Source organism: Neofelis nebulosa, chromosome 2, assembly GCF_028018385.1.
Source record: "Neofelis nebulosa isolate mNeoNeb1 chromosome 2, mNeoNeb1.pri, whole genome shotgun sequence".
Lineage (NCBI taxonomy): Eukaryota > Metazoa > Chordata > Mammalia > Carnivora > Felidae > Neofelis > Neofelis nebulosa.
The window spans coordinates 77,608,947-77,634,661 of NC_080783.1; the positions used below are offsets into that span (position 1 = coordinate 77,608,947).

Below are 25,715 nucleotides of genomic sequence, written 5' to 3' on the forward strand. Positions count from 1 at the left end.
CTAGTCTCAGAACTATTTTATTACTTCTGGTCTTGCTGTGTTCCTATCATGAACAGAATCACTGACCTTCTGAGATATAATGAGAAACACTAACAGAGCTAAACAGATGGTAATTATGGAGTAGCCATGACCCTCACCTGATTGGGGTTTTGGAACTCTATGGCAATTACTATATAAGGTGTAATAGTGCTACATAGTCTATTTAATGAAAAAAGGAACAAAACTCGTTGCAATTATCTTATCATAATGCAACCAAGTGCTTAAGAATGTTAAGTGATGCATTTTTAATGATCGGTTCAGAATGCCTACCCACTTATCTATTTGCTAATAAAGTACTAATGCATTTAGCTTAAATACATGCATTGAATTTCATCTTACAGTTGGTCATAGTTCCTATAAATATATGAGAAATGTACAATAAATGACTAAAATAATTTCTATATTTAACCATAAGAATGACTCAAATTTCACTTATGCTTAAAAAGTAACAAAAATAAAAACATAAAATCACAATTACTAAAAAAAAATCCTGTATTTTCTGAAGACAGATGCTCCTAGAAAGATTTTTTTTTTTTGTATTTGCAATGTCAGCTCTCTCAAGTAATCTAGAGACTGTGCCTTATATAATATCTATGGTGTTATGCAACATGTTCTGTTCTAAGTTAATCGCTCTGCATTGTCCCTAATGAACTATTTACATATGCCTGTGTGGACTTTAAATGTTTAGGGTGTCTACAAAATTAAAAATCTATATATCATCTAACCTTATTAATCAATTCAGTCCATTTTGGGTGGAAAAAATAATCGGCCCAATGGCTGTGAATATTACCTACACAGTCAGTAGGTGAAGATGATTTGAGTTAGTAGGAGTAAAGCACTTAGCACAGTTCCCAGCACATAACAAATTATTGGTAAGGTTAAGTGGTATATCTTTGTCATCATCATTGCTGTTATCAATAATTGTTCAAAGGTCTTGAGTGTCCTTCACTTACGACGTCCCATACACACCCTCATTTTGGATTTCAAAATCATTTGAGTCTACTTCAGACCCAAGATGTTGAACTCTGAAATCTGCCTTGCTAAACACAGCTTTCTATTTTTAACCCCCCTATTTCAAGCGTGTGACAGTCACTTTTTATCCTATAATGCTGCTTAGGGTTCCTCTGCTACTCCATTGCCTCACGTAATGACCCGCTTCAGGAATTGTTCCCTTCTCCTCCTCTCAATCTCTCTCCAGGATTTTGCCATGTCAGTGAAAAAATAGCTTAGCCTCCTAAATTCTCTATCCTTCTCTTATCTGACCCAATTCTCTTTTTGTAAATATCAGTGTCTGGATAAATCTATCCTTGTATTATTCACTTCTGCATCTAGGAACCAGAGACTCACTGAAAGAGTAATAAGATGAGGTCAACTAGTTATACCACAAGTCAACTTATTGACTCTCCGCTTAGTCTACAACACCTAACAATCCTGTCATCTGTGTTAATCTGTTCACTTGTCTCATTTTTTTAACTGACTCTTATCTAAGTCTCAGACTCTCCTCAAAACACTGATGATTAAGGCAATGCATAAATAAAAAAATTCTTCAGTCATGAAATCTACACTCCCCCAATCTCTATCTCAGTATGTGTATATATCTCCTCATGGCTTTTCCTTCCTCCTGCCTCAGAGGAAAGAGTATCTCCTTTCCTCATTGTGAGCTAACGTTTACTCTTTTGCCCTCAGCTGGCTCTTTTCTGACTACACTTTCAGCCACTTGTTCATTGACTATTACATTTATGTTCTATGACTTTGATTTCTAGATCGTCCCCTTGAGCTTACAATACTGTTCAATCAAGTTCTATACTAAACCAAAATAGCCCTTCACTCCATCCTGCTACTCACTGAAATAAGGGAACATATATTATCTATTCCCTTTACTGGTAACCTTATTGAAAGGATGCTTTCTACATACTCCTTCAATTCCTCTTGACCTTCTAACTAGAATCTGGATTCTGTTCCCACCTCTACAGTAACCTCTTTCTAAAAGGGTCCTGCTGATTCTGAACTTGAATAGGCTTTCCTTAAAATGTCTTCCCTCGGAAGCATTTGGACATAATTCAGCAACCTCCCTGAATGAAATGCTTTTCATCTCTGACTCCAACAGCATTCTTCCAGAGAGGTTTTTCCTATTTATTTTATGAATCTTATTGATTTCCCTTCCTCTTCCTTTTCCTTGCTGGCTGTCTCCAGTTCTTAGTTGCATATCTATGACATGAGTGAAATATACAATCATAATAATGTTTTGTAGATGTGTGCACTTAATAATTGTCTTCTTTTGTCCCAATATGTAGTCTCCCTAAGAGTCTCTCAATGGAACTTTCCTCTTCCTATATTCCTTACCTGCATAAGTTCATTTGTTTTATGCCTCTTATTGTCATCTTTGTGAGGCAGAGTCCTAATCTGTGTTTCCTTTTCTCATTTCTTCTTTCTGCATTGTGGTTTTCTAATTCCTTTCTAGATGTTTTCTAAAAAAACCCCTTTGACTCTGCTCAGGGTATATAAAATAGCACTGAGAATATGCTACCTGTTCCATATCTGCTTCTCCTTCATTGTCTTCTATTTCCTTCCAGAATTTCAATACCGAGTGATAAGATCCCTTTTAGCAACTTTCTTTTCTGTGCCTCATTTAATCATTTCCCAAATACTTCTTTCCACCCCCCACCCCCGAAGTATTTTTGACTCTTATCTCTGTTCTCTGCTATCATGGTCACTGTCCAAGTTTAGTCCTCTCATGTCTCTTTTGTTATCTTCTTGCTTCTAGAGTCTGTTGCTTCCAAAATTTATTCTACAAACCATAGCCAGATTAATTTCTCTAAATCAAAATGCCTCTCAAAGTGTCAACCAGATATTTAAATACCTATTTTAAGAAATAAATCCCAGCTCCTATTCTGGCATCAGTGATGTGGTGCCGTCCAAAGGATATCTCCATTCCTTTTAACTATTTCCCTGTATTCCAAGTGTTAAGCAGTTAATAATAAATGCTTCATACTTTCCCACCCTGGTTCGTGTGTCCACATCCATTTGCCACTTAAAAAGGATTTTCCTTTTTAAACTCCTCTTGTATGTTCAAATGTGCTCTATTCTTATGCTGAAGGCTATTATTTCATGCAGCCTGCCCTCAGTACAGCCCTCCTTCTCCAGTCTGGAAATAATCTCCCACTTCTGCCTCCTTCGATAGCTCTGTCTTTCTCAAGGCATTGTGTCACTTCCTTTTGAGTATTATATTTACTTCTGTATACATTTTATCACCTCTATACATATAGCTAATATATTGGTTTAATATTATTGGATTATTAATATATATTTGTTAAATAAGTGAAATAAACAAATAAGCATGTATCCCCATGACCATAATACAATCTATTTGTAAGTTAAAATCATGTGCAATTTTATCTTTGAAATTAAAAAAAATTATTCATTCTTCATATCAGCTAAACTGATGAGTAACAAAGATACCTTTGCAAATTCCAGGATTGTAACATCTAGTAAAAGTTTTGGGATTTGAGTTTGGTAGTATTTTAGAATTAAAGATGCAAAGTTTTGCAACAATGTAGAATATAGGAAAGGACTCCAAAAAGTAAGCATTTGACATGGAAAAATACAGAAGTATTTCACCAGAAGTTGGTAAATTTAAAGAAATTATGACAATACATTTGATCATTCAGTAATATTAAACTGTGATGCCTGCATTTCCACCAATAAGATGATATATCCGGTATTCCACACTAGGATAACTATGTGTGTGAGAAGCAGGTAAACCACGGGAGACTCGAGAGGGGACTGAGTTTAGTTTTTAGGAGCTTGGATTATGTATCTAGACTGATTAAGCTCAAAACGCAACCCCACAGTGTGATCTTCGGTAAACTACTTAAACTCTGGGCTCCAATTAATCATCTATAAAATGAGGATGTATGTAACAATGCATGTTACACTCTTAGAATAGTACCAGTACAAAACAAGAACCACATAAATATTAATTTTAATAAGGAAGAGAAAACATCTGTGTTTGGCAAGATTATAATCAGCTCTTTAAGAATTATTTTCCAAGTCTAATTCATTTTTAATAGAATTGTAGTATTTTAGAGCTTTAAAATCCCTACAGATTTGGTCAACCAAATTTAGTTGCAATGTGTTTAAATGACTTGTTTGAGAGTCCCCAGTTAGGTAGTGGTCCAGTTAAGGAAATAATGTTCCTTTCCTTTCCTCTCTCCTTCTCCCTCTTGCTCTTTACCAATTAGTAATCACTCAGTTTATCAATATACATCATAGAATTTGGCATAGATAATTAGAAATATACTTTTCCTGATTTCAGCTCCAAAATTATGTACAATGTTGTCCTGTGAATTTTAGCACTGCTGTTCAAAGCAATTTCTTTCAAAGTTATTGAAACATCATTTCTTCTCACTAATTTTTCCCTTTAACATATTAGGATTCTATTAATCTCACTTGGCAAATAAATAACGTCTCTGGGGGAAAAGTCTAAAGATTTGGGAGACTATATAGCTCAGCATCAGGCTGTTATTCACAATGATCAAATAACACAATATCTAGACTGTAAGTGTGTACCTCTGTGTTAATAACATTTCTCATATACTATATGCCACAATAAAGAGAAATGATAAACACACATATTTTATTATTTACAGAAATGTGAAGCATAAATAGCTGAAATATTCACATAATCTCAATTTTTTTAATCATAAAATATAATTTGGTTAACCATTTTGCAGGTTTAGAAACTGAGTTTCCCTCCTTCATTCTTTATTCTACTATTCCCAAAATAGAAAGCAGAAAAGATAGAAAGGAAGCAGTAGCATAACTATTATTTTATTAGTGATGAATAACCAGATGTTGAATTTATTTAAAGGTTTTTACAGAGAAATGAAATGGGGTTTAGTGAAATATTGCACGCTGAGGTACTCATTTGAACATGTATTTGGGTAAGAAGATGCAGCTTTTGGTAGAGAAGAGACTATTTAAGCACTCATGCTGGTTTAGACTCTGCACAAGGAAGCATGTTCCATCCTGTACAGCCTATGGAACACAAAGCTATTTTTAAAGGATAAGAATAAAAAAAGAAAATTCTGCTTGATATGGGCAAATGGCTCATTTTGCTGCCAAAGATGCATTTACCAACAAGTATTGGAATCAAATACTTTAACTTGTGCTTAAAGACCTATATGCCAGGAAGGGAATAGTTATTTTTTTTTCCTTTTTTCTTAATCCTTTTTCATAATCTTCACAACCTGATAAAACCCCAAGCTTCCAATTACAATAATTGGTGTAATTTTTTTTTATCTTTCCTTTTCCTTTCATTTATGTTTAGGACGGGTCAAAATAAACAATGGGGCAAGATGTTTTAAATGTTTCAATTAATGCTGTTTTCATTTCATCTCGACAGACCACAAGGGAAGTGTGGTAAATTATCTTCTGAACCATTAGGAGGTAATATAATATAAATGTGCTATTTTCTCCAGTGAATATAGATTCACATACTCCACCTAAGGTGGATTTTTTTTTCTTTCAAAACCAACACATATCATAACTTAACACGAGTAGATGGGAATGTTGAACAATTAGAACATTCCAAAGTTCAACTTTTTCTATCAAAGTCTTTGTTCTTCACATAAATTTGACCCCTCCCTGTGTTTTGTGTTAATATCTCCTATTGTAAAGAAGTGTTTCACAGGATTTGAGAGTATCTATCTCTATTTCTTTCCTCCAAAGTAAAAATGTATTTTCATTGCACCGAGAAAATCAAATAGAGAAAATCTAACAGGTAAAAATTAAGAAATATATTCTTAGCTGTTATTAAATAATAGGAAATATTGTCTTATATTTGGATAACATTTTATAGGATAAAATAAGTGTTTTTTTAATTATACTTACTAGAAGAACAATAAATTAGAGTCAGTGATAATTTTTTTGGGGGGGATTCAAACTGGCAAAAGATATCAAAAATATTAAAACGAATTTCATCTTCCTCGGTTGCATAATTCTAAAAAGACCAGAGTATATGCAAAAACTATAGATCAGAAAACACAATTGGCAGAAAATAATGTGTAAAATAACTCTCAAATGTCTTTGCAAAAAATAAAGGAAAATCTAAGTAAATAATTGAGATTCTAGCAGCCACTCCAATTTTTACTTGAAAAAAAATGCCATGGGCAAATACTAATAATATATCAATTTTTTAATATTTAATTTTGAGACACAGAGAGAGAGAAAGCCTATGTGAGTGGGGGAAGGGCTGAGAGAGAGCTGGACAGAGGATCTGAAATGGGCTCCATGCTGATAGCAGCTAGCTCAACATGAGGCTTGAACCCACGACCGTGAGGGGATGACCTGGCTGAAGTCTGACACTCACCTGACTGAGCCCCATAATATATCAATTTTTAAATTGTGGAGAAACATATCTGAAAAGAAACACTCTAGAAGGAAATATAACAAAATACTTCTGCTTCTCTATACTTCCAGCTACTTGTCACATTTATTTAGCAATGCATATGTTTGTGATGTATATTATCAGAAATAAATTTTAAATAACTCCTTTCAAATATATTTCTCATTTAATATTTTAGTACGTCATGAGTTAAACAAGAGAGGGAGAATAATTTTCCTTTTATTATTGAAAAGAATGGGTAATTTCCTTATTGGAGTAGCTTTTAAATAAAACCCAGATCTTCCAAAGCCAGCTTCAATGCTTCTTCAATGATATCATTCTAGAAGGTTACAGGAAATAATATATGTGAACATCTTATGAGTTTTTCACAGTAAAGGAACAGTAATTATAATCTGAGAAATTATTAATAATGTTTAATTTATTTGATCTTCTTTATAAATTCCTGATTCCAATTGAGAGAAAAATTAAGCTATATTATCAGACAAATGTTAATAAAAAGGGATATTCAAGTAAGTAAAATATGTAAAGAATAAAACTCATCATTATATCTATGTTTGATTTATTATGATAGCAAATATTAGAAGAAAATCTAAAACTCTTTGTTTTACTTTAGAAAGATATTGAGCATGGTACTCCACGTAAGGACGAAGTCATATTAAGAATATTAATAAGGACAAAATGTAAGAGTCCATAAGGCAAGACACAACAGATAAAGAAAGTTATACAGACTTGATAAATTACTGGTAGGTTTTTTTTTAATGTTTACTTATTTATTTTTGAGAGAGAGAGAGAGGCAGAGAGAAAGAGAGAGAGAATCTCAAGCAGGCTCCACACTGTCAGCACAGAGCCCAGTCGGGGCTTGAACTCACAATGACCTGAACCGAAATAAAAAGTCAGACCCTTAACTAACTGAACCACTCAGGCACCCCTCACTGGTAGGTTTTTAATAAATTAATAATCTATTTTAATCCATGAGAGATTAAAGTAGAATCTAATATCTTTATAACTTTATTATTTATTTATTGAGGACTTATTGAGGATTTACGACAGGGCATAAATTAAGAGACTAAAACCATCAATAAGATTAAAGCCAGATTCTTTTCCAGAAGCACATAGCACTCTAGCTGTTGACGTAGTCTAACTCCTGTGCATCAACACTCTGGCCACTTAGGCTGGCCTCATTCTCTTGTCTAGCATACACATGGCCAGTGCCAGTGGGCCACATCAGGGCAGAATCAGCCAGATTCATCATTGTATGTACAGAACCTAGCACAGTGCTCAACAGTGTGACGGCATGTTCATTTGCATATGTAACCTAACTCATTTTAATAGCCTGAAGCATATCAAGTCGAAAATTACATGTACTGGAAAAAGGCATGCACCCCTAAACGAATGAAATCATTTGGGAGATTATCTGCACTACCAGATAACTTTTGCTACAGGTTGCCTATTCCATCAGGTAATGCAGATGCATATTCATACCGGGTTAACATGTTTGGTGAGTTTCAAACTCAGGTATTTCTTAGGCAGTAGCTTAGAAGTCAAGGTCACAAATTCATTTATTTATTTTTATTTATTTTTTTAGGTTTATTTATTTATTTAGAGAGAGGGAGGGAGCATGAGCAGCGGAGGGGCAGAGAGAGAAGGGTTCAGAGGATTTGGAATGGACTCAGCAGAGAGACCGATGCACGGCTCAAACTCATGAACGGTGAGATCATGACCTGAGCCAAAGTCAAACACTTAACTGACTGAGCCCCCCAGGCACCCCAAGGTCACAAATTTAAAAGATTTATAGTTGCAATAAGCATATTTCTCTGACTTTTGACTGGGACACAGGTACCAAAACATTTCCTTAAGTATAAGAATGATGACAAATGGACACTGATCCTCAGCCTCTGAGTCAGGAACACACAAAAAATAGAGGTGGGGCACTGCGCTAACTTTTCAGGCCATTTCTAAAGGGTAGCTTCTACTTAACTCCACCGGATGGTGCCAAGTAGGAATACAGGATCATTGTAGCAAGATCTTCTGACTTTTCAAGAATAGCTAAAAATTCATATATTTACTTAGAACATCTCATTTTTAAAACATTGGTATTTTTTTAATGTAAAAAACTATGTACACCAAAAAAACACATCTACAAAGCATGTCTGACACATAAGCTCCCCGTTTACGACCTCTAGTGTAACAATTTGATTACCCTATTGTTGCACATATAATTGAGATATTACTGAAAAGTCACATAATAGGACTACTGAAATGTCAAGGACAGTTTACTGATTAAAGAAGACTAAATGTTCAAGATTATGTGTGCTATTATTCCGTACTCATAATTTCACAAATACCAAGTATTTTGCAAACTCCACTTAATATCCAAATGAAAATACCAAAGCCCAGAGGTGACAGTAGAATAATACATATAACCATTATAAACTTTACTTTAAATGTGGTACAACTAAGCTTAAGTCATAAGTTCAAGTTGGTTCTCTATGTATGCAGATGCATGATTGTATTTCTAAATGATGACTAACTAGCCAATTATAGTCACTAGAAAGTTCTGTCATAGCTGACATTTTAAATGAAGCATTCTGCTAAGAAAACTAAAATCTCAACCCCATTTTAATCACTGTAGCTATTCAGAATTCCGTTAATCAAGTAGAAAAAAAATGTGTCTTCAACACCTTAGAATGATTTATCTGTTTGTACAAATGTGAGAAAAATGATCACGTCTTCACGTAATAGATTGCAAGTACAAAGAAAGTTCACATTACAGCTATGCTGATGAAAATTACCTGCAGGCTGTTACAACACAGCCCATGAATTAATTAACCTTTTGCCATAAAAATTTGGAAACTTCAGCAAAGACTGAGGTTTCTCTGTTTCTCTTGTTCCAGCTCCCTCAGCATTTTAGAAAGTGAAATATTGTGCAGTTACTGAGGCAAATAGATAAAATATTCTTAGATTTTTATTGGGTCTCCATGTTACGACAATAAAAGCACACAAATTGTGGTTAAAACGTTGCAAGTTGGATGTTTCCTTTTTTGTTTTAATTAATGAAAGATGAAAAATAATGGTCAATTTATATGTAGATCTTTACCTTTGTGAATGATATCAGTATTTTCTTACTATGAATGTTGGCTACCTCTTAGTTATCTACGTTTTGACTTTGTAAGAAAATAAGTTAAATGAAGCATGTCTTTTGCCAAGGTACTTAAGAAAACAATGAGCACACTCACATATTCTTTAAAATTCATTAAAACATTTTTTAATGTTTATTTATTTTTAAGAGAAAGACAGAGTGTGAGCAGGGGAGGAGCAGAGAGACAGGAAGACACAGAATCCGAAGCATCTCCAGGCTCTGAGCTGTCAGCACAGAGCCCGACACGGGGCTCAAACCCATGAACTGCAAGATTATGACCTGTCCTGATGTCGGATGCTCAACCGACTGAGCCACCCAGGTTCCCCTAAACTTCATTTTTAATGAATAAACACATTATGTTTGAGTGTACTGCCCAAGTATTTTGATAGTTTTCACATGGAATCTGAAGCTGAAAAATCAGCTAACACTAAATGAAACCATGATCTGGGAAAACAGGATTTCTAATAAACAACGGTAAAATGAGCAACCCAAGCTGTTGCTCAAGCTGTTAGGAGCAAGGATCCATAAGATTTGGTGAATGTGAAGATTACAGCAAGACTTGAAGATCACTAAGTTACACTTTAAATATTGACATAATAACTTCATGTCTTCATGCAGTTGTTTGGAGGCACATTTTATTTTTCCCTTCCATGTAGTAATATCTCAAGAGGATTAGCAAGCACAATATTTAACTCTTCTGTAATAAACAGAGCTGTTCTTTTCCATGAGCCAATTCTTAGAGTTAGTTTTAATTCATTAGATAGTTAGTCTTGCCAATGGATAAGTCATTTCTTCAGTAGGTTAGGAGACATTCTTGTTTAGATAATGGTTTATACATATTGTTTTGGGGCTTTTCTCTATTGTTCAAACTAAATCATGATTTTCCAAATTCATTTATTATTATTTTTTTTTCTTTTTAATATTTTATTTTTGAGAGAGGGAGAGAGAGAAAGAGAGAGAGAAACAGAGTGAGTGGGGGATGAGCAGAGAGAGAGGGAAACACAGAATCCAAATCAGGCTCCAAGCTCTGAGCTGTTAGCTTAGAGCCCAACACAGGGCTTGAACTCACTAACTGTAAGATCATGACCTGAGCCAAAGTCAGACACTCAACTGACTGAGCCACCCAGGTGCCCCCCAAATTCATTTTTAAAGAGCTAAATCAGTGAACTACCTCTACAATATGTTGTTAGGAAATCAACTGTTGGTTGCAAGTAAGAGGTACACAATAATATAGTAAAATAAGAAGGTGGTAATTTTGTGTTAATAAAGTGAGTAATGCTTATTTAAACAACTAAAGATGCATATGATATTTCTTATTTTGTATTAAGAGCAAACACATTTATGAATAAATACTTCACGTTAAGTAGCTTTTTAAATTAATTTAGTACAAACAATAAATATTTCATAATCATTAATATATTAAAATTTTCCAACTGGATCTTTCTTTTGTATCTATAAGGAAGACAGCTCTTTGAAGTTGGTAAATTTAGAGTATTTGCCAAAACATTTTTGGTTATTTCAATTTTGAGAATAACTCTATTATAAAGCATACACATTTAGCTAAGATATATATGTACTTGAAGCATCAAGGCTAGCACATATTTATCACATAGAAAATTCACAGTAAATATATTTTGAACATAAGAATATACAAAGTCTCAAGAGAAATTCGGCACTCCTGCCAATAGTTAAATTTTCCTGTGTTAATTTAAACTAAATTTAAATACTGTCATTGATGCTTAGATAATTATGTAAGTGGTGATAATGTAAATGTGTATATGAATAAAAGACATATGCCTTTAAAAGACTTAAAAATGAGAACACAAATTCATAATACTCCTTAATTATAGGAAAACACATGCTATCCTTTGGAAGATATGAGCTACGTACCTGACAGGTAATGTTCTGTCTCCTTTTCTCCTATCCATTTCTCTTTGGGGAACAGGATACCAACGGAAATTCAGTTTCCAGTTAAAGCCCCCATAAGTCATGTCTGATCCAGCCATATATTCAAAGGTATCATCACTAATCACATCAATGATGGGGCATACAACTGTTTTCCTGCAGAAAAATCAAAACCAGTTTACATATAAATAATAATTTAAACACTACATTAGCTTCTTCAAACTCAGTATAGCTGACTAGTTGAAATTTAATCATCTTGTGACTTTAATATGATTTTATTTTAATTTTATCCTTTCTCTCTGTGGAATCGTTTCCTTTCACTACATCCTCTTTACAGTCTCTACTTCATTCTATCATTTATAATCTAATCAAATATATTAATTGGTCTTCAAGCTGATTTCCAAATGCATTCTAAAGTACTAACTCAGCAGGATGAACGTGGTCTATTTTTTATAAAACCTCCACCAACACCATGGTTAGTAGAGTTGCTTTGATATTATGCATCATTTTAGCTAGGGCCAACTGAAAAACAATAGCATTCAGGAAGTAGAGAGTGGATGATGGCAAATTAGACCTGGTATTTTGAATCTGAAAGGGGATAAGTTAGTTTAAAAAGATAGTTTTAAGAAAAAAATTAAACTTCTTTTCATGGGAAAATACCTGCTAGAAAAAAACAAATAAAAATCAACAAACAGAAACAATAAAAATCATGAACATCAGTGTAAGTAAATGTTTCCTCTGAAAGATATTAGGGACTTGACAATTTCTAAGTGTGTCCTTTCTAGATCTTGGAATTTACTGTAAACAATCTGTGTATTTTAAAATAGGGAAAGATAAGCAACTTAAGTTTCTGGCATTTTATCTCATGACCCATTTCTTAAAGTTAAGAGGAAGAGACAGGAGATTTGGTGTTCTCGATGGTGGCTTTTTAGGGTAAGAGGCTTTCACCTTGAGAGAAGATTAGATATTCTTTTAATCCATTTTGTGCTTTCCTCAGTCTTCCTCTACTCCTGGCTTATATGTTGCATTATGGGATCAGTCTGTCATCTCTACAGCAAATGTTAAGGTCTACTCAAGTTTGCTTTGCTGGTAGCTAGTTCTGGAAACCAGAGCTTATTTTTCATATTTACTAGATGGTAAATACACAAATATGCTTTTGAATAGCCCATAAATGTGGAAAGCAAATAAATGTTGTCCATTATTTATCCTGGTTTTGTAACACCAGTATCACTAACGTTCATTTTATTTTATTTTTTTTAACATTTATTCATTTATTTTGAGAGAGAGTGTGCATGTGTGCATGTGAGTGAGGGAGAGGCAGAGAGAAGGTAGGGAGAGAATCCTGAGCAGGCTCCAAACTGTCAGCACAGAGCGCAATGCAGGGCTTGATCCCATGAACTGTGAGATCATGACCTGAGCCGAAATCAAGTGTGGAACATTTAGCTGACTGAGCCATCCAGGTGCCCCACTAATGTTCATTTTTCAGTTAGGTCTTCTATTCCACACAATTAGCCAAAGCCTGGAGTTCTCTGAAATCAATAGGATTTATCTAGCCTTGGAAACATTTCTTGGTAACTCTGGTCCCTACAAAATCAATACCTTTCTTCATTAAGCTTAATGACTTAATTTTTAGGGAGGCAAAATTAGATCTACTAACTTTGAATGGGACTTTATTATCCAGTTGTGGCAACTTTAGAACTTATAAGATGGACAAACATTAGGGTTCGCTATATGAAAGTGCAGTCTAAACATGTTACATTAAAAAATAAACGATCTATTCTTGATGATAGTGAATATTGCATAAAAAATTCAGTAAGTTGAATATGAAACATATGTTTTAAAAAGCAGCAAAATGTATGAAGAGTTGCCAGGAAATGCATTTAAGATGCTCTAAGTTCATTTTACTTTGCCAGTCTCACCCTCCTGTGCATATTGGCCAATACACAGACTGGAAAATGTTACTAGCTGTATACAACACTCAGCTGAATAAAAGGTTCCCACTGCTTTCTTCAACCGCTATGGCCCATTTTACTAACAACCTCCATCTATCTTCCTGGCAAGTACCAAATCCTGATGTAGCTGGACTAGCTCACGCTAAGCAGCCCCTGTCTTGGATGTTTAATTAAAAACTTCAACTCTAAGAAGACCTTTCTACTGTAGGTGAAATGACTACGCAAACAAGGTGTCATAAGATGCTTTGTTATTATATCAGAGAGCATTCGACATAGGTGACTTCATTAGGTGCTTAAGAATTATAATCATTTATCATCAATGTTTATGAATATTCACAAAAGAAGCTTGTACTTGACCACATCATCATCAGAAAGAATTGCAGGTAAGTATGAGGGTTCTTAATTTCTATAAAGTATTATTCAGGTTTTTGGATTTTACAATTTGTGTATATAGATTGACAACATCGTTTATATAATTAAAATTCTTATAATTTTTTGTATCATGATTTCATTCCAATGGAATGTGTGAGTGTGTGTCTTCATTTTTAAGATCCTCTAGGTGGTTTTGAATAAGACATTGAATAAAGGCAGTGAACTAGTAGAGAGAAGACTGGTCTAGGAATGGGAAGAACTGAACTGTTGTTCCCATCACTTCCAATAACTAACTGGGTCAAGCTCCTTCACTTCTTCATCCTTCCCTATTACTAGGTACACACAAGAACATTTACATTGCCTACCTCATAGGGTGCTTGTGAGGATGAAATCAGGTGTTTTGAAATGTATTTTATAAAATATGGCACCATTTCAGATTGGACTAAGTTTCATCACCTTACAAAATGAATATTCAACACATTTTTTACTGTTTGGATTATTGACTATTTCTTAATCAAATATTCATGTTCAGCATGAATAAGCCAAGGTCTTTATTCAGTGGAGGAGGGGTGCTCTTTAAAAGCTAGAAGGGACAGCTGGGTGCCTCAGTTGGTTGAGTGCCGACTTTGGCTCAGGTCCTGATCTCAGGGTTCATGGGTTCGAGCCCTGCACCAGGCTCTGTGCTGATAGCTCAGAGCCTGGAGCCTGTTTCAGATTCTGTGTCTCCCTCTCTCTCTGCCCCTTCCTGGCCCATGCTCTGTTTCTCTTTGTCTCTCAAAAATAAAGAAACATTAAAAAAAATTAAAGCTAGAAAATGAATCTCAAAAAGCAATTTACAGAGAAGTTTTGACTGGCACCTGGAACTGTCCTAACAGGCCGAGTCAAAACCCAGGCATATGTAACACATGAATTCTTACCTGTCTTCTTTTATTCTTGCCAGCAAGGGCTCCAGCCATCCTAACGTGCACTCACAGTGTGCATCCAGAAAAGTTATGACCTGCCCTCTTGAAGCGGCTGCTCCTCGAAGGCGGGCACGTATTAGCCCAGAGCGTTCTTCCATTCTAATAATTTTTACTGGCACCTCTAAGTTTTTCACATAATTCTCTAATGTCAACTTGAGAAAATCTGGAATGTGCAATAAGAATTGATAAAGTTTTGAAACTATTTTAAGACATAGCAGAAATACTACTACCCAGATGGAATTCAGCAAACAGAAATGGTAGCAGACTTCTATCAACATTTTTTTTTTTTGCATTAGGTGAAATAGATATATAGAGATTTTTATCAGTAAATCTGGCAAAGATAAGGACATTATAGGACCTTAATATACCAGACTCTAATTTAGAAATTGGGCCACATTGACAAACAGAGACTTCTTAATTATAAGTTATTTCACTTTTACCTGTACTTAAAACAAAACAAAACAAAACAAAACAAAACAAAACACGATAGGTGTCCAAAAAGTCATACTAAGGCTCAATCATTTGATTGTTTGAGTTGGGAAAAAAATAAACACTTTTGAAAATTATTTTGGCTAATTTCTTAGGTTAGTATGGACCAAATGGAATCATGGGAGAAACCGAAAGAATTAGTTTCATATTCCTGGAGTTCCAGGTACAGTGATGAAAATTTGACAGGTGATTTCAGGACTCATGTAATTACAAGGAAAATACAGATCATTGACAAGCTATCTTTTTGACCATAATAAAGTTTTCTATTAAGAAGGAAAAATAATTATACCTCTTTCACTAGCATCATCTACCAAGATGACCTCAGAGAGCAGATAGCGTGGGGAACGATTTATCACACTGTACACAGTTCTAAGGAGAGTGCTCCAAGCTTCATTGTGAAACACAATGACTACGCTTGTGTTTGGAAGTTCATCAGGGTAGACCTTTGTCTTGCATCTGGAAAAGAAAGAAGAGAGACATGTTAATAAATTCATTTTTCATTCTGATCATTGTAATAAAGAATATCCATGATAACACAACTTTAGACTTGATAGCCCCTTACTAAGGAAACATTTCATGATTATCTAAGATAATTTTCCTTTTTAAAATGCTTTGAGTAATTACTTGGCATTTTGAAAATTAAATATGCATGGTTACTAATATTTTATCTTAATTCCTGTAGGGAACAAAGCAACATGATTTCCACAAGGCTAAGAAAGCTAAAATAACATTCTGAGACTCTCAATAGAAGTCTAGGGTACAACAGGGACATATGAATTCATTGACTGGATATAATTTTATTCCTTGTTTAGAAAAAAGATTATCATTTAGCTCAAAAAAGTCATAAGAACATGAACAGATATATGTTCCCAGGGTTTTAAAGCATGTAAAACTGAGATTGTTTTTCTGTTCTAAAATCGAGGCATATGTGTTTTCCATTCAGTTTGAGAATGCTATAAACCATGTCTGATTTGAAGGAAAGGTTTAGGGGCTAGATTTACTTTGCAGATTCCCAATTAGTACTCTATAATCAACACTGGAGATGAGGAAAGGGAATAGGCTACCAGCACTTCCCAAAGTGTGATGTGCATAGGAATCACCTAGAGATTTGTTAAAATGCAGATTCAGATTCAGTAAGTCTGGGGTGCAGCCTGAGAGTCTGCATTTGTCTTTTAAAAAAACTTCCTGGTGATTCAGATGCTGCCAGTCACACAGACTGGCCATAATTGTTATTACTTTTAGAACTTGATGTTTTGAGAAAAACTTTTAATTTTTCTTAGAAATCCAAAGAAGCCCAGATTTAAGTATTTGAGCAATCTAAAAAGATACATTTGCACTCTCCCTCTCTCTCTCTCAAAATAAATAAATAAATAAACTTAACAAAGGTTTAAAAGGGGCATCTGAGTGGCTCAGTTGGTTAAGCGTCTGATTCTTGATTTTGGCTCAGGTCACAGTTTCTGAGTTCAAGCCCTGCATCAGGCTCTGTGCTGTCAGTGCCTGTCGCTCACTCACGCGCTCTCTCTCTCTCTCTCAAAATAAATAAACTTAAAAAGATACACATGGATAAATGGTATGTGTGGTGCTCTAGTGATCATCCCAAGTTCAACATGTAGATGGTCCTTACCCCATCAACTTGTCAACATTCAGATATTTAAGTCATTGTAATTATAATATTATAAAATTACAAAAGTCATTAAAAATGCCATTTGGTATATGAAATAGGAATGGAAGCTTATTCACCTTAGGTGATTGTTTCATGTAAAATATTCTAAGGAGCTAGAGAATTAAAATCATCCCATAAAATAAAATGAACTCAATACTTCCTGCCACTCCTGAATGATCTAATATATGACACAAAATAAGCATTGTTAAAATTAGTCTCCTTCACAGGTGAATGAAAAAAATTCAATAAAATGGGGGAGGTAAGGCATATAATTAAAGACATACTGATTGTATGCCTATTGAGACTTTAATCATCTTTTAAAATGGTCTAAAATATCATCTACGCAGTGAAGCCTTCTGCAATGTAGTCAGTAAGAAGGTACTATACCTGAACTATGACATTTTTCTGCATATATTTATTTGGAAATAAATTATCATCCATACTATAGAATATATTGTGTATTGAGGAAAATCAAAATATAATGGGAAAAAGTACTTTGATTTGCAGTCTTCTTTTCCCATTCTGGTGGCAAGATGGAAATGGTTTCTATATGTCTCATCAGCATTTGACTTGGGCATCCAGGAAGCCTATCGCTAAATGAATTCAGAAAGCCATCTTGGTAAATCGGAAATGTTTTCTCCACAATTTTCCTCAAACCTCCATTTTTCTGCCTCAAGGAAACAGCATGCTAAGCAAAAAGTATGGTAAAGACCATCATCATCATCATCATCATCATCATCATCATCAATAAAAAATAAAACTAGAAAATCAGGCTGAAAGCAGTTCAACAGTCAACAATTATTGGTCTAACACAAGGAAAAGTGTTTATCTGTAAGGGCTATCATTGGAAAAATAGTGATTTCTTTTAAGTTAACTTTTTTTTATGTTATATAAGCATATATGTTGTATGTTTTGTACTCTAAATGCCAACAAAGAAAGAATGGATGAGACATTTAGATAAATCTAAAAAAAAATTTTAATTTTTTTAATATTTATTTTTGAGACAGAAAGAGACAGAGCATGAGCAGGGGATGGGCAGAGAGAGAATGAGACACAGAATCTCAAGCAGGCTCCAAGCTGTCAGCACAAGCCTGACGCAGGGCCTGAAACCACAAACCGTGAGATCATGACCCAAGCCAAAGTCGGACGTCTAACCGACTGAGCCACCCAGGTACCCCTTAAATTTTTTTTGTTTATTTATTTTTCAGAAAGAGAGACATAGTGTGAGTGGGGGAGGGGCAGACAGAGAGGAAGACACAGAATCTGAAGCAGCTCCAGGCTCTGACCTGTCAACACAGAGCCCAATGTGGGGTTTGATCCCACAAACCATGAGATCATGACCTGAGCTGAAGTTGGACACAACCGACTGAGTCATCCAGGCGCATAGATAAATCTTTTAAAATGAAAAGCATATATTCAAATCCAGCTTCTTAAACTATTTCTATCATGCTTTGTTTTTGCGGTTAAAAAATCTAGTCACAAATGTTAATTTTATATTCAATATATGTGACAAAGTTATGATGAACTAATTTACTATGAATGCAACTATTATGTTTACTTAGAGAAAATTTCCACTGTATCATTATTTAACGTAGCATAAAAATAAAATGTCTAATATTTTTATTAATTCTTCCTCTCCTTCCTATTTAAACAACTAAGCAAAGAAAGTTTTGTGTGATAATAAAACAATTTCTAGAATAATAAGAACAATTCTTAAGCTATACAAATTAATCATTTTCAATATCAGTTATCCTGTTATCTCAAATGTATAGATGCTTATGAACGGGAGTCATTATTTCCATGGTTTCTACACTGTACCTTTACCATTGCCTGTACTTCATCACATCTATTGTTTCACCTCTAGTAAGATACACTATCATTTTGTGTATCCCTAGGAAAGAAAAGCAAGTTATCAAATAAACCATAGCATATGCTTTTTTATCATTAGAATCTATTTCAAACCTAAAATAGAGCTTACAGAACAATCCTTTAAACTTATTTGGACATAGATTTCTATCAATATTGTCATGCTTGCTTATGAATCAGTCACACAAGCTTTTTGTGGCTTTGAAGTTTCTTTCATCTAGTCCAAGGGTCTCCAGCTTGAGGTTACATTGCTTAACATATGAGAGGCATATATTTAGCACATATCTCAGTAACAAAATATAAAACAGCTTCATCTTATGACTCTCTTTCTTGTCACTATAAAGTTGTGCTTTTCAAATTTTAAGGTGCAAAGCAATTAGGTGGGCATCTTGATAAAATGCAAATTCTGATTCAGTAGTTCTGGGATGGGCCCAAGATTCTGCATTTCTAATGAGATCCTGGTGATATTGTCCCTGCTGTTTCCTGGTTGACACACTAAAGAAGCAAGGCTGTATAAATCAGTCAGCTGTTGGTTAACAAGAAAATACAGAGTTGTGCTCGTTACTCCAACAATAAATATTTTGGTATGAAATTTCATACTTGCCACTGTTCCCTTGCCTTTCTTTGCCCACATTTTTTTTTCCAATATTGAATCAGATTGTAACTTTTCTCAAGATATGTTGAATGACAGTTAACCTCTGCACCTGTAGTACAAACAATGTATGTAGCTTGGATGAAGTACGCCTATGTGAATAGCCATGACCACTTTCGTTTGTACAAGCTTAAGAAATACAACTGCTTATATAACAACTGCCACCTGGTAGGCAATGACTGTAACTAACTGTTGACTGTAAAACTCATCCTGATTTCAGACATACAAAACTAAAAAGGTACATCTTAGAACAGGTAAATACAATACTTTTTTTTAATGTTTATTTATTTTTGAGAGAGAGACTGTGAGCGGGACAGGAAGGGAGACAAAGGATCCGAAGCAGGCTCTGCACTGACAGCAGTGAGCTTGATACAGGGCTCCAACACAAGAACATGAGATCATGACCTGAGTCAAAGTTGGACACTCAACCAACAGCCACCCAGGGTACCCCCCAATATTTTTTTGTTTAGCTAAGAAAAGGTACTTAAAGGTTGTTTAGTTTTAGTCTCCTTCTTTTCTAATGCCTTTACATATCTAAGCTGTCAGAGTTTTCAACTCACTGCTTTTATAAGAAATAATTTAAAACAAAACAAAAACAAGAAACCTGTATGATGGAGGTGGGGTAAGTACTTAAATAGATTGGACCTCTCTAAGAACCTCTTCTCCTGAGACATGACAAACGACTTCTTTGTTTGCAAGAATTATTTCACCACTGTCTACCTCAGCTTTTACATCTTTTACATAATAAGATTAAAGTAGGTAATCTGACATGTGCAGCAGACATTGTTTGGTGTGCACTACACATAAAACCTAGAATCTTCAAATGGTGGATTTGGAAACAACTTTCAAATGTTAACCAGTTCAAGCCTTTGTTTTATAGAGTACAAGCCTCCAGTCACAGAACTGGTTCAGTATTCCACATACTAAAGTAATAAATAATAATAACAATAAATTTTATTATTTAATAATATTAGTAACAGTAATGTTTCTACCCCATATTATATGTTATATTAAATGTTTTAAGTGATATTATTGGTGTGTGCAATATTAGAAAAAACATTTGAATTTAAAAATATGCCTTAATCTTACACTCAAGTATATATCTTTAAATCAGAGAAATAGCTATTCCCCTAGAATTATTCGATTAAAACGTTGCGTAGAATATCAGTTTTCATTGAGATTAAATAGAGACCAAATATTATTTTATAAATCTGTCCAATGGAGACATTATTTTTCTTTTATGTAAACATCTAAGTGGGATTGGCAAAAGTTGACATTATTGTGGGAATACAATGTATATGTAATTAACTTTGAGAGTAAAAGTGGCAGACAGCAATAGCAATTTTCATCAATTTGAAAGGAATGTTTGATGCCCATTTACTCAGATGCAGTTCCTGAAATCTGGTATTCCAGTAAAATCATAAGTTTTATTATAACAGTGTTTTATATTTATACTATATTATGACATGCTAAATCTATAATACTTGAGAGGAAGTGAAAGATTATTTCTTTTTAATTCTGTAATAATGTATCTATGGTTTTTAATCTTGGTTACATACCGGAATAAACCCATGAGCTACCAAAAAATACTTACCTATGGGTTTCAGCCACAGAGATTCTGATTCTGATTGCCAGGTGCGATGAGATTTTAAAAATCCCTTGGGGATTTGAATGGGCAGCCAAAGCTAAGAAAGGTTGCCTAAAGTTATTTAACAGAAACACTGATATTAAATATGTATATGTGTGTGTGTGTGTGTGTGTATGTATATGTACACATATATCTATATATAAATATATGTAAAACCTTTTTATTTACATCAAAATTTTAAAATTAGATGCTTAAGGTTAATATAGCTCTTTTTTGCAGTTATATCAGATGAAATTAATAGGCACTTTTCCTGTAATTGTAAGCACTAGAGTCAAAAAGTCTTCTCTACTTCATTTACAATCTGTTCTGTCACCTGAATGTATACTGATGGTGGTCCAGTCTTCTGTGTATCAGCTGTTGATTTATAAATATATGAGAAATAAATCCAGTTGGTCTTCTTTAGAGAGAATGTGGGCATAGAATCATATTTCCAATGTCGGGAGCATGGAAATACAATGAAATAGCATACCTATTTACCATCTTTCCCCTTGGCTATGCACACATTATAGGAACATAGACCGTTACAATTTGATTTTATCCTTTTCAAAACCATATTGATGTTTTCAGATAAGTTACTGAACACAACATGCCACATCAAAGAAAGAAAAATTGACTATAAGAGGAGAATGTGAAATCACAAAGAATCCGTAATTACACAGTGGTTTAGTTAGACACAATCCATTTAGGACTACAAAGGCTGTCAACATTGTAGTTTGCATGACTTGTTGAATTGCTGCTCAGTGAGTCAGTGGTTACCTTTTACTGCCTCAATCAAGAAGATTAATAATAGTAATTAAAAATAAAGACTTACAATACAAGTCCTCTATATACTTCTTATTTTTAAGAGCTATGGGAATTGCCTTGAACCTTGCAGAATTATGTGTGGTTTCTATGTTTCCCAATCATTAAAATTCATATTCACACAGGGAAATTTCATCATTCGCCAATGTATCCGTGCAAAGAAAACTTGGGCAACAGCAAAGTGATTCTTTCATAACTGAACAGCTTGGGGCCCCAAGTAAAATGAAGCACTTAATTTTGCGTAGGTTTCTATATGTTGATTTATATGTACGTTGTGTTAAACCTTCCAAGAGTAAGTTCCTGTAAGTCATAATTATTGACTAATTTGTTTTTAAAATTCATATGTCCCAAGCACCTTTATTTTAAAATCTGGTTGGACCCTGTATTCATCCTTGGCCTATTTGCTATGAGATCCTCTTCTCGCATCTTCTGTGCTCTTTGAAGTATCGAGTTGGGTGGAGAGGGAGGGTTACTGGGAAATAAACATTTCCAAATATCCTATATTTGTTGCCTTCTGTTTGAAGTATGTCATAAGGACCTCGGCTAGGAGAGTGTCATGCTGTAGGAAACAGGAACAGAAAGCTAGGGAATTTCTTTCTACATCTCCCACAAATCTCAGAGAAGACCACTCAGCCCCCTTCCTTAGCCTCGTACCTCATGTATGCCTCAATCCTCTTGACATATTATCCTTTTTCACAATATAGCTATTTAATTCAATAGACTCAGGGGTTCTTCAAAAGAAGGAAGGTTAATATGACGTATCTCTGCCCTTCCAGAATTTAGTATCCTGCATGTTACAAAATACATTTAATATGGAGGGCTGCTGCATGAAAATTTCACAATGAGGCAGGCTATTGTATGAATTATCAGATTGACTTCTCGATTGTACCTCTGCTTTGTTATAATCTGAACTGGAGGTGTAGAAATACCAGTTTTTCTACTTTTTTTTTTCCTTAATCTTCAGTTGGTTTTATTTTTCTAGCTGCTAGAGCCAGGGCAAATAAATGAGCTAGGAATAGGGAAGGGAAAGAGTGTGAGAAAATTGATCTGCACGTCATTGTACTATAATACAGTCCCCTCTAACATAGGTAACATCATTCCTATTTGGAATATGAGAGCAAGCTCTGTGTCTGGAAACCTATGTTTGCCTCCCCCTTCTGCTGTATAGGATCTGTGAGCAAACTCCTTAAATTTTGGTTTTGTCATCACCTAAATCAAAGGAAGACTGCTGTCATTTCTATATTGCGGTACTTTTACAGAAAGCACATGAAATTATAAAGGGATTATGTGAATTCAATCTATTATGCTATTCTTATATTGCTAAGCACTGTCTCGAGTATTACAGATAAAGTGTCCATAATTGTTTGGCTCAGCTTTTCTGCTGATAGGATTCTGACCATTGCCATGTTCTAATAACATGTCTTTCGTCCTTAGTTCTTGTGGCCAACCTGCCACTTTATCCTTTACTTCCAGTGCCATTTCGATAACAGATCTGGTGTCTAGACTGCCATGGCTTGAGAACTGCTACTTGCTTGTCTAGTGTAGTGGTGTGGAATTCAGGTCCTGCCTCCTTCTCTTTTAGTCTTCTTTAGTCTTCTAAACCATTTATTGCCCTAATCTGAAAGTTCTCTGACTGCCTGTGGCTGCCTGCTAATCTTCCTGCTTACTTACCTTAATTTCTGCTTATTATTTTCTGCTGGAAAAACTCCGAGGGCCATGTTCTGCCTGCCTGCTGAGATCTCAGCTTTTTGCCTGCTCTTGAATATCCATGAACTAACTATCTAGCAACTTGTGTTCCCTCCTCCTACCCCACTACTTGCTTTTACCCTATGGGTTAGTCTGATTATCAAATATCGCATTCCTCAGCCAGGGTTAGGCCATCTCCTCCAGCAGTCAAGCCCTGGTTTAAGAAACATCATAATAAGATAACCAGTACTAAGTGATGAACATTTATTAAACTCTTAATCATGCAGCAGACATTGTACTATATGCTTTATGTTCTCATTTGACCCTGAGAACTGAAACCTCTGCAACCACATAGGTTTGCTATCAGAGCTGTGACAAGGCTATAAACTCATAAATAGCTTGACTGCATGCTTCAAGAGCTTCCAGAAAATAAATGGATACAAACAATAAATTGTTCAAACAATCCCCTTCTAAGGAAAATAGGTTGCTCAGCTGTCTTCTCAGGATCGTACATAACTTAACTAGACAAATGGCTTGCTTATCAATTGACTTCAAGACTCCTCATTGTATCCACCAATCATAAACTATTACATCACTTAACTTGACCAATCTCGGTAAGATTCCTGCATTGAAAGATCAGTCTTCAACCACTAAAGCCCAGACCTCCAATCTCTGTAGATGTCCACCTTGGCCTCTTCCATGCAAGATGGCTAGGACTGTCTGTCAATGTGGTGGTTATTCTGGTGGCCTTTTATGGAATCGGCAGTTGATTATCTTTATAATATTCCTTATGAACTAGCTATACTGTTATTCCCATTTGATAATGATAAGTCAAGAACCTAGTGCTCAGATCGGTTAAATGCAATAATCTCCCCTTATCTATGGAAGATACCTCCCAAGACCCTTCCAGTGGATGCCTGAAGCCATAGATAATACCACACCCTGTATATGCTAAGATTTTTTTCAACACATACATACCCATGATAAAGTTTAATTTATAAATTAGGCATGATAAGAAGTTAACAATAATAAAAATGAATAATTATAATAATATACTGTGATAAAAGTTATGTGAATGCAGTCTCTCTCTCTCTAAATATATTATTGTACTATAGTCATCCTTCTTCTTGTGATAATGTGAGATGATAAAATGCCTACCTAATGAGAAGAAGTGAGATGTATGACACAGGTACCATGACCTAGGGTCAGGCTACAATTGACCTTCTGATGATATGTCAGAAGGAGGATTATATGCTTTGGTAACTTAAAGTCAGCCTCAGGTACACAAAGCTAAACCACAGATAAGGGGAGACTCCTATAACTTGCTTCTAAGTTGTGAACTCAGTTTCAAACCTTGGAACTCTGACTTAAAAAGGGGCTATTCTACCTCTTTCCTGATAGAATAATGTCCTTCCCCCCTTAGGAAAGAAACTGCCTTTGTTAGGGGAAATTCTGAGACAAGGTACCTGGGAAGCAAGTAGGAGCCTGAAGGTATGCATTTCTAGGAAACAAAGGAAATAATTAACTATTTGAAGGAGATGAGAGAAGACTGCTTTGCTCCAGGAGAGTGGGAGCTCCAGGTAGAAAATACTTAAGAAAGTAGTAAAAAGGGACTAGTGAGAGGAGATAGCAAAAAAATGATGAGAAGCTAAAGAGTTCAGCAGACTTTCTTCAGGGGTGTGATACCTAGAGGATAGTTTAAAGATGAGTTATGTCTAAAGTTCATATTTGACTACAATGTTGTAATGCACTCCAGCCTCCTCTCCTATTGTCCATTACATTTACCCTACTCATAAATGCGCTGCATTCATGGTTAAGTGAGGTTTGTCTCTATTTTGAGGAAGAGGCCCATTTTGTATCTGGATTATGCTGAGAAGAACAGAGAAACCAGTCACAGAAATAACGATAAAGTAGCAGAGTTCACCTGGAAACTAAACAATTATTGGGAGGGGCTCTGGACTTCCACACATTATTCTTTTGGGGTTTAAGCTAACCTGATCTTGACTTTAACAGACTAGGTACACTCAGTTGACATCTAGTTTATATTAAAAAAAAAAACAAAAACACAAAACTTTATAGGAGATCTAATTTCTATCAAATAAATGGCAATCATACACTACTGTTGGAGTTATTTC

At 34.8% G+C, this 25,715-nt stretch overlaps 1 protein-coding gene across 4 annotated transcripts in view; it reads right to left on the bottom strand.

Annotated features, from left to right (window-relative positions):
* The window catches only part of GALNT13 (polypeptide N-acetylgalactosaminyltransferase 13), a 540,886-nt gene that overhangs the window by 205,746 nt on the left and 309,425 nt on the right, over positions 1 to 25,715 (bottom strand). For all 4 annotated transcript variants that reach the window (XM_058715238.1, XM_058715236.1, XM_058715237.1 and 1 more), the window contains exons 5-7: positions 15,554 to 15,720; positions 14,731 to 14,938; positions 11,475 to 11,645 (exon numbers count right to left, since the gene is read on the bottom strand). In XM_058715238.1, the coding sequence (XP_058571221.1) occupies positions 11,475 to 11,645; positions 14,731 to 14,938; positions 15,554 to 15,720 (546 nt within the window). The remainder of the gene's footprint in view (positions 1 to 11,474; positions 11,646 to 14,730; positions 14,939 to 15,553; positions 15,721 to 25,715) is intronic.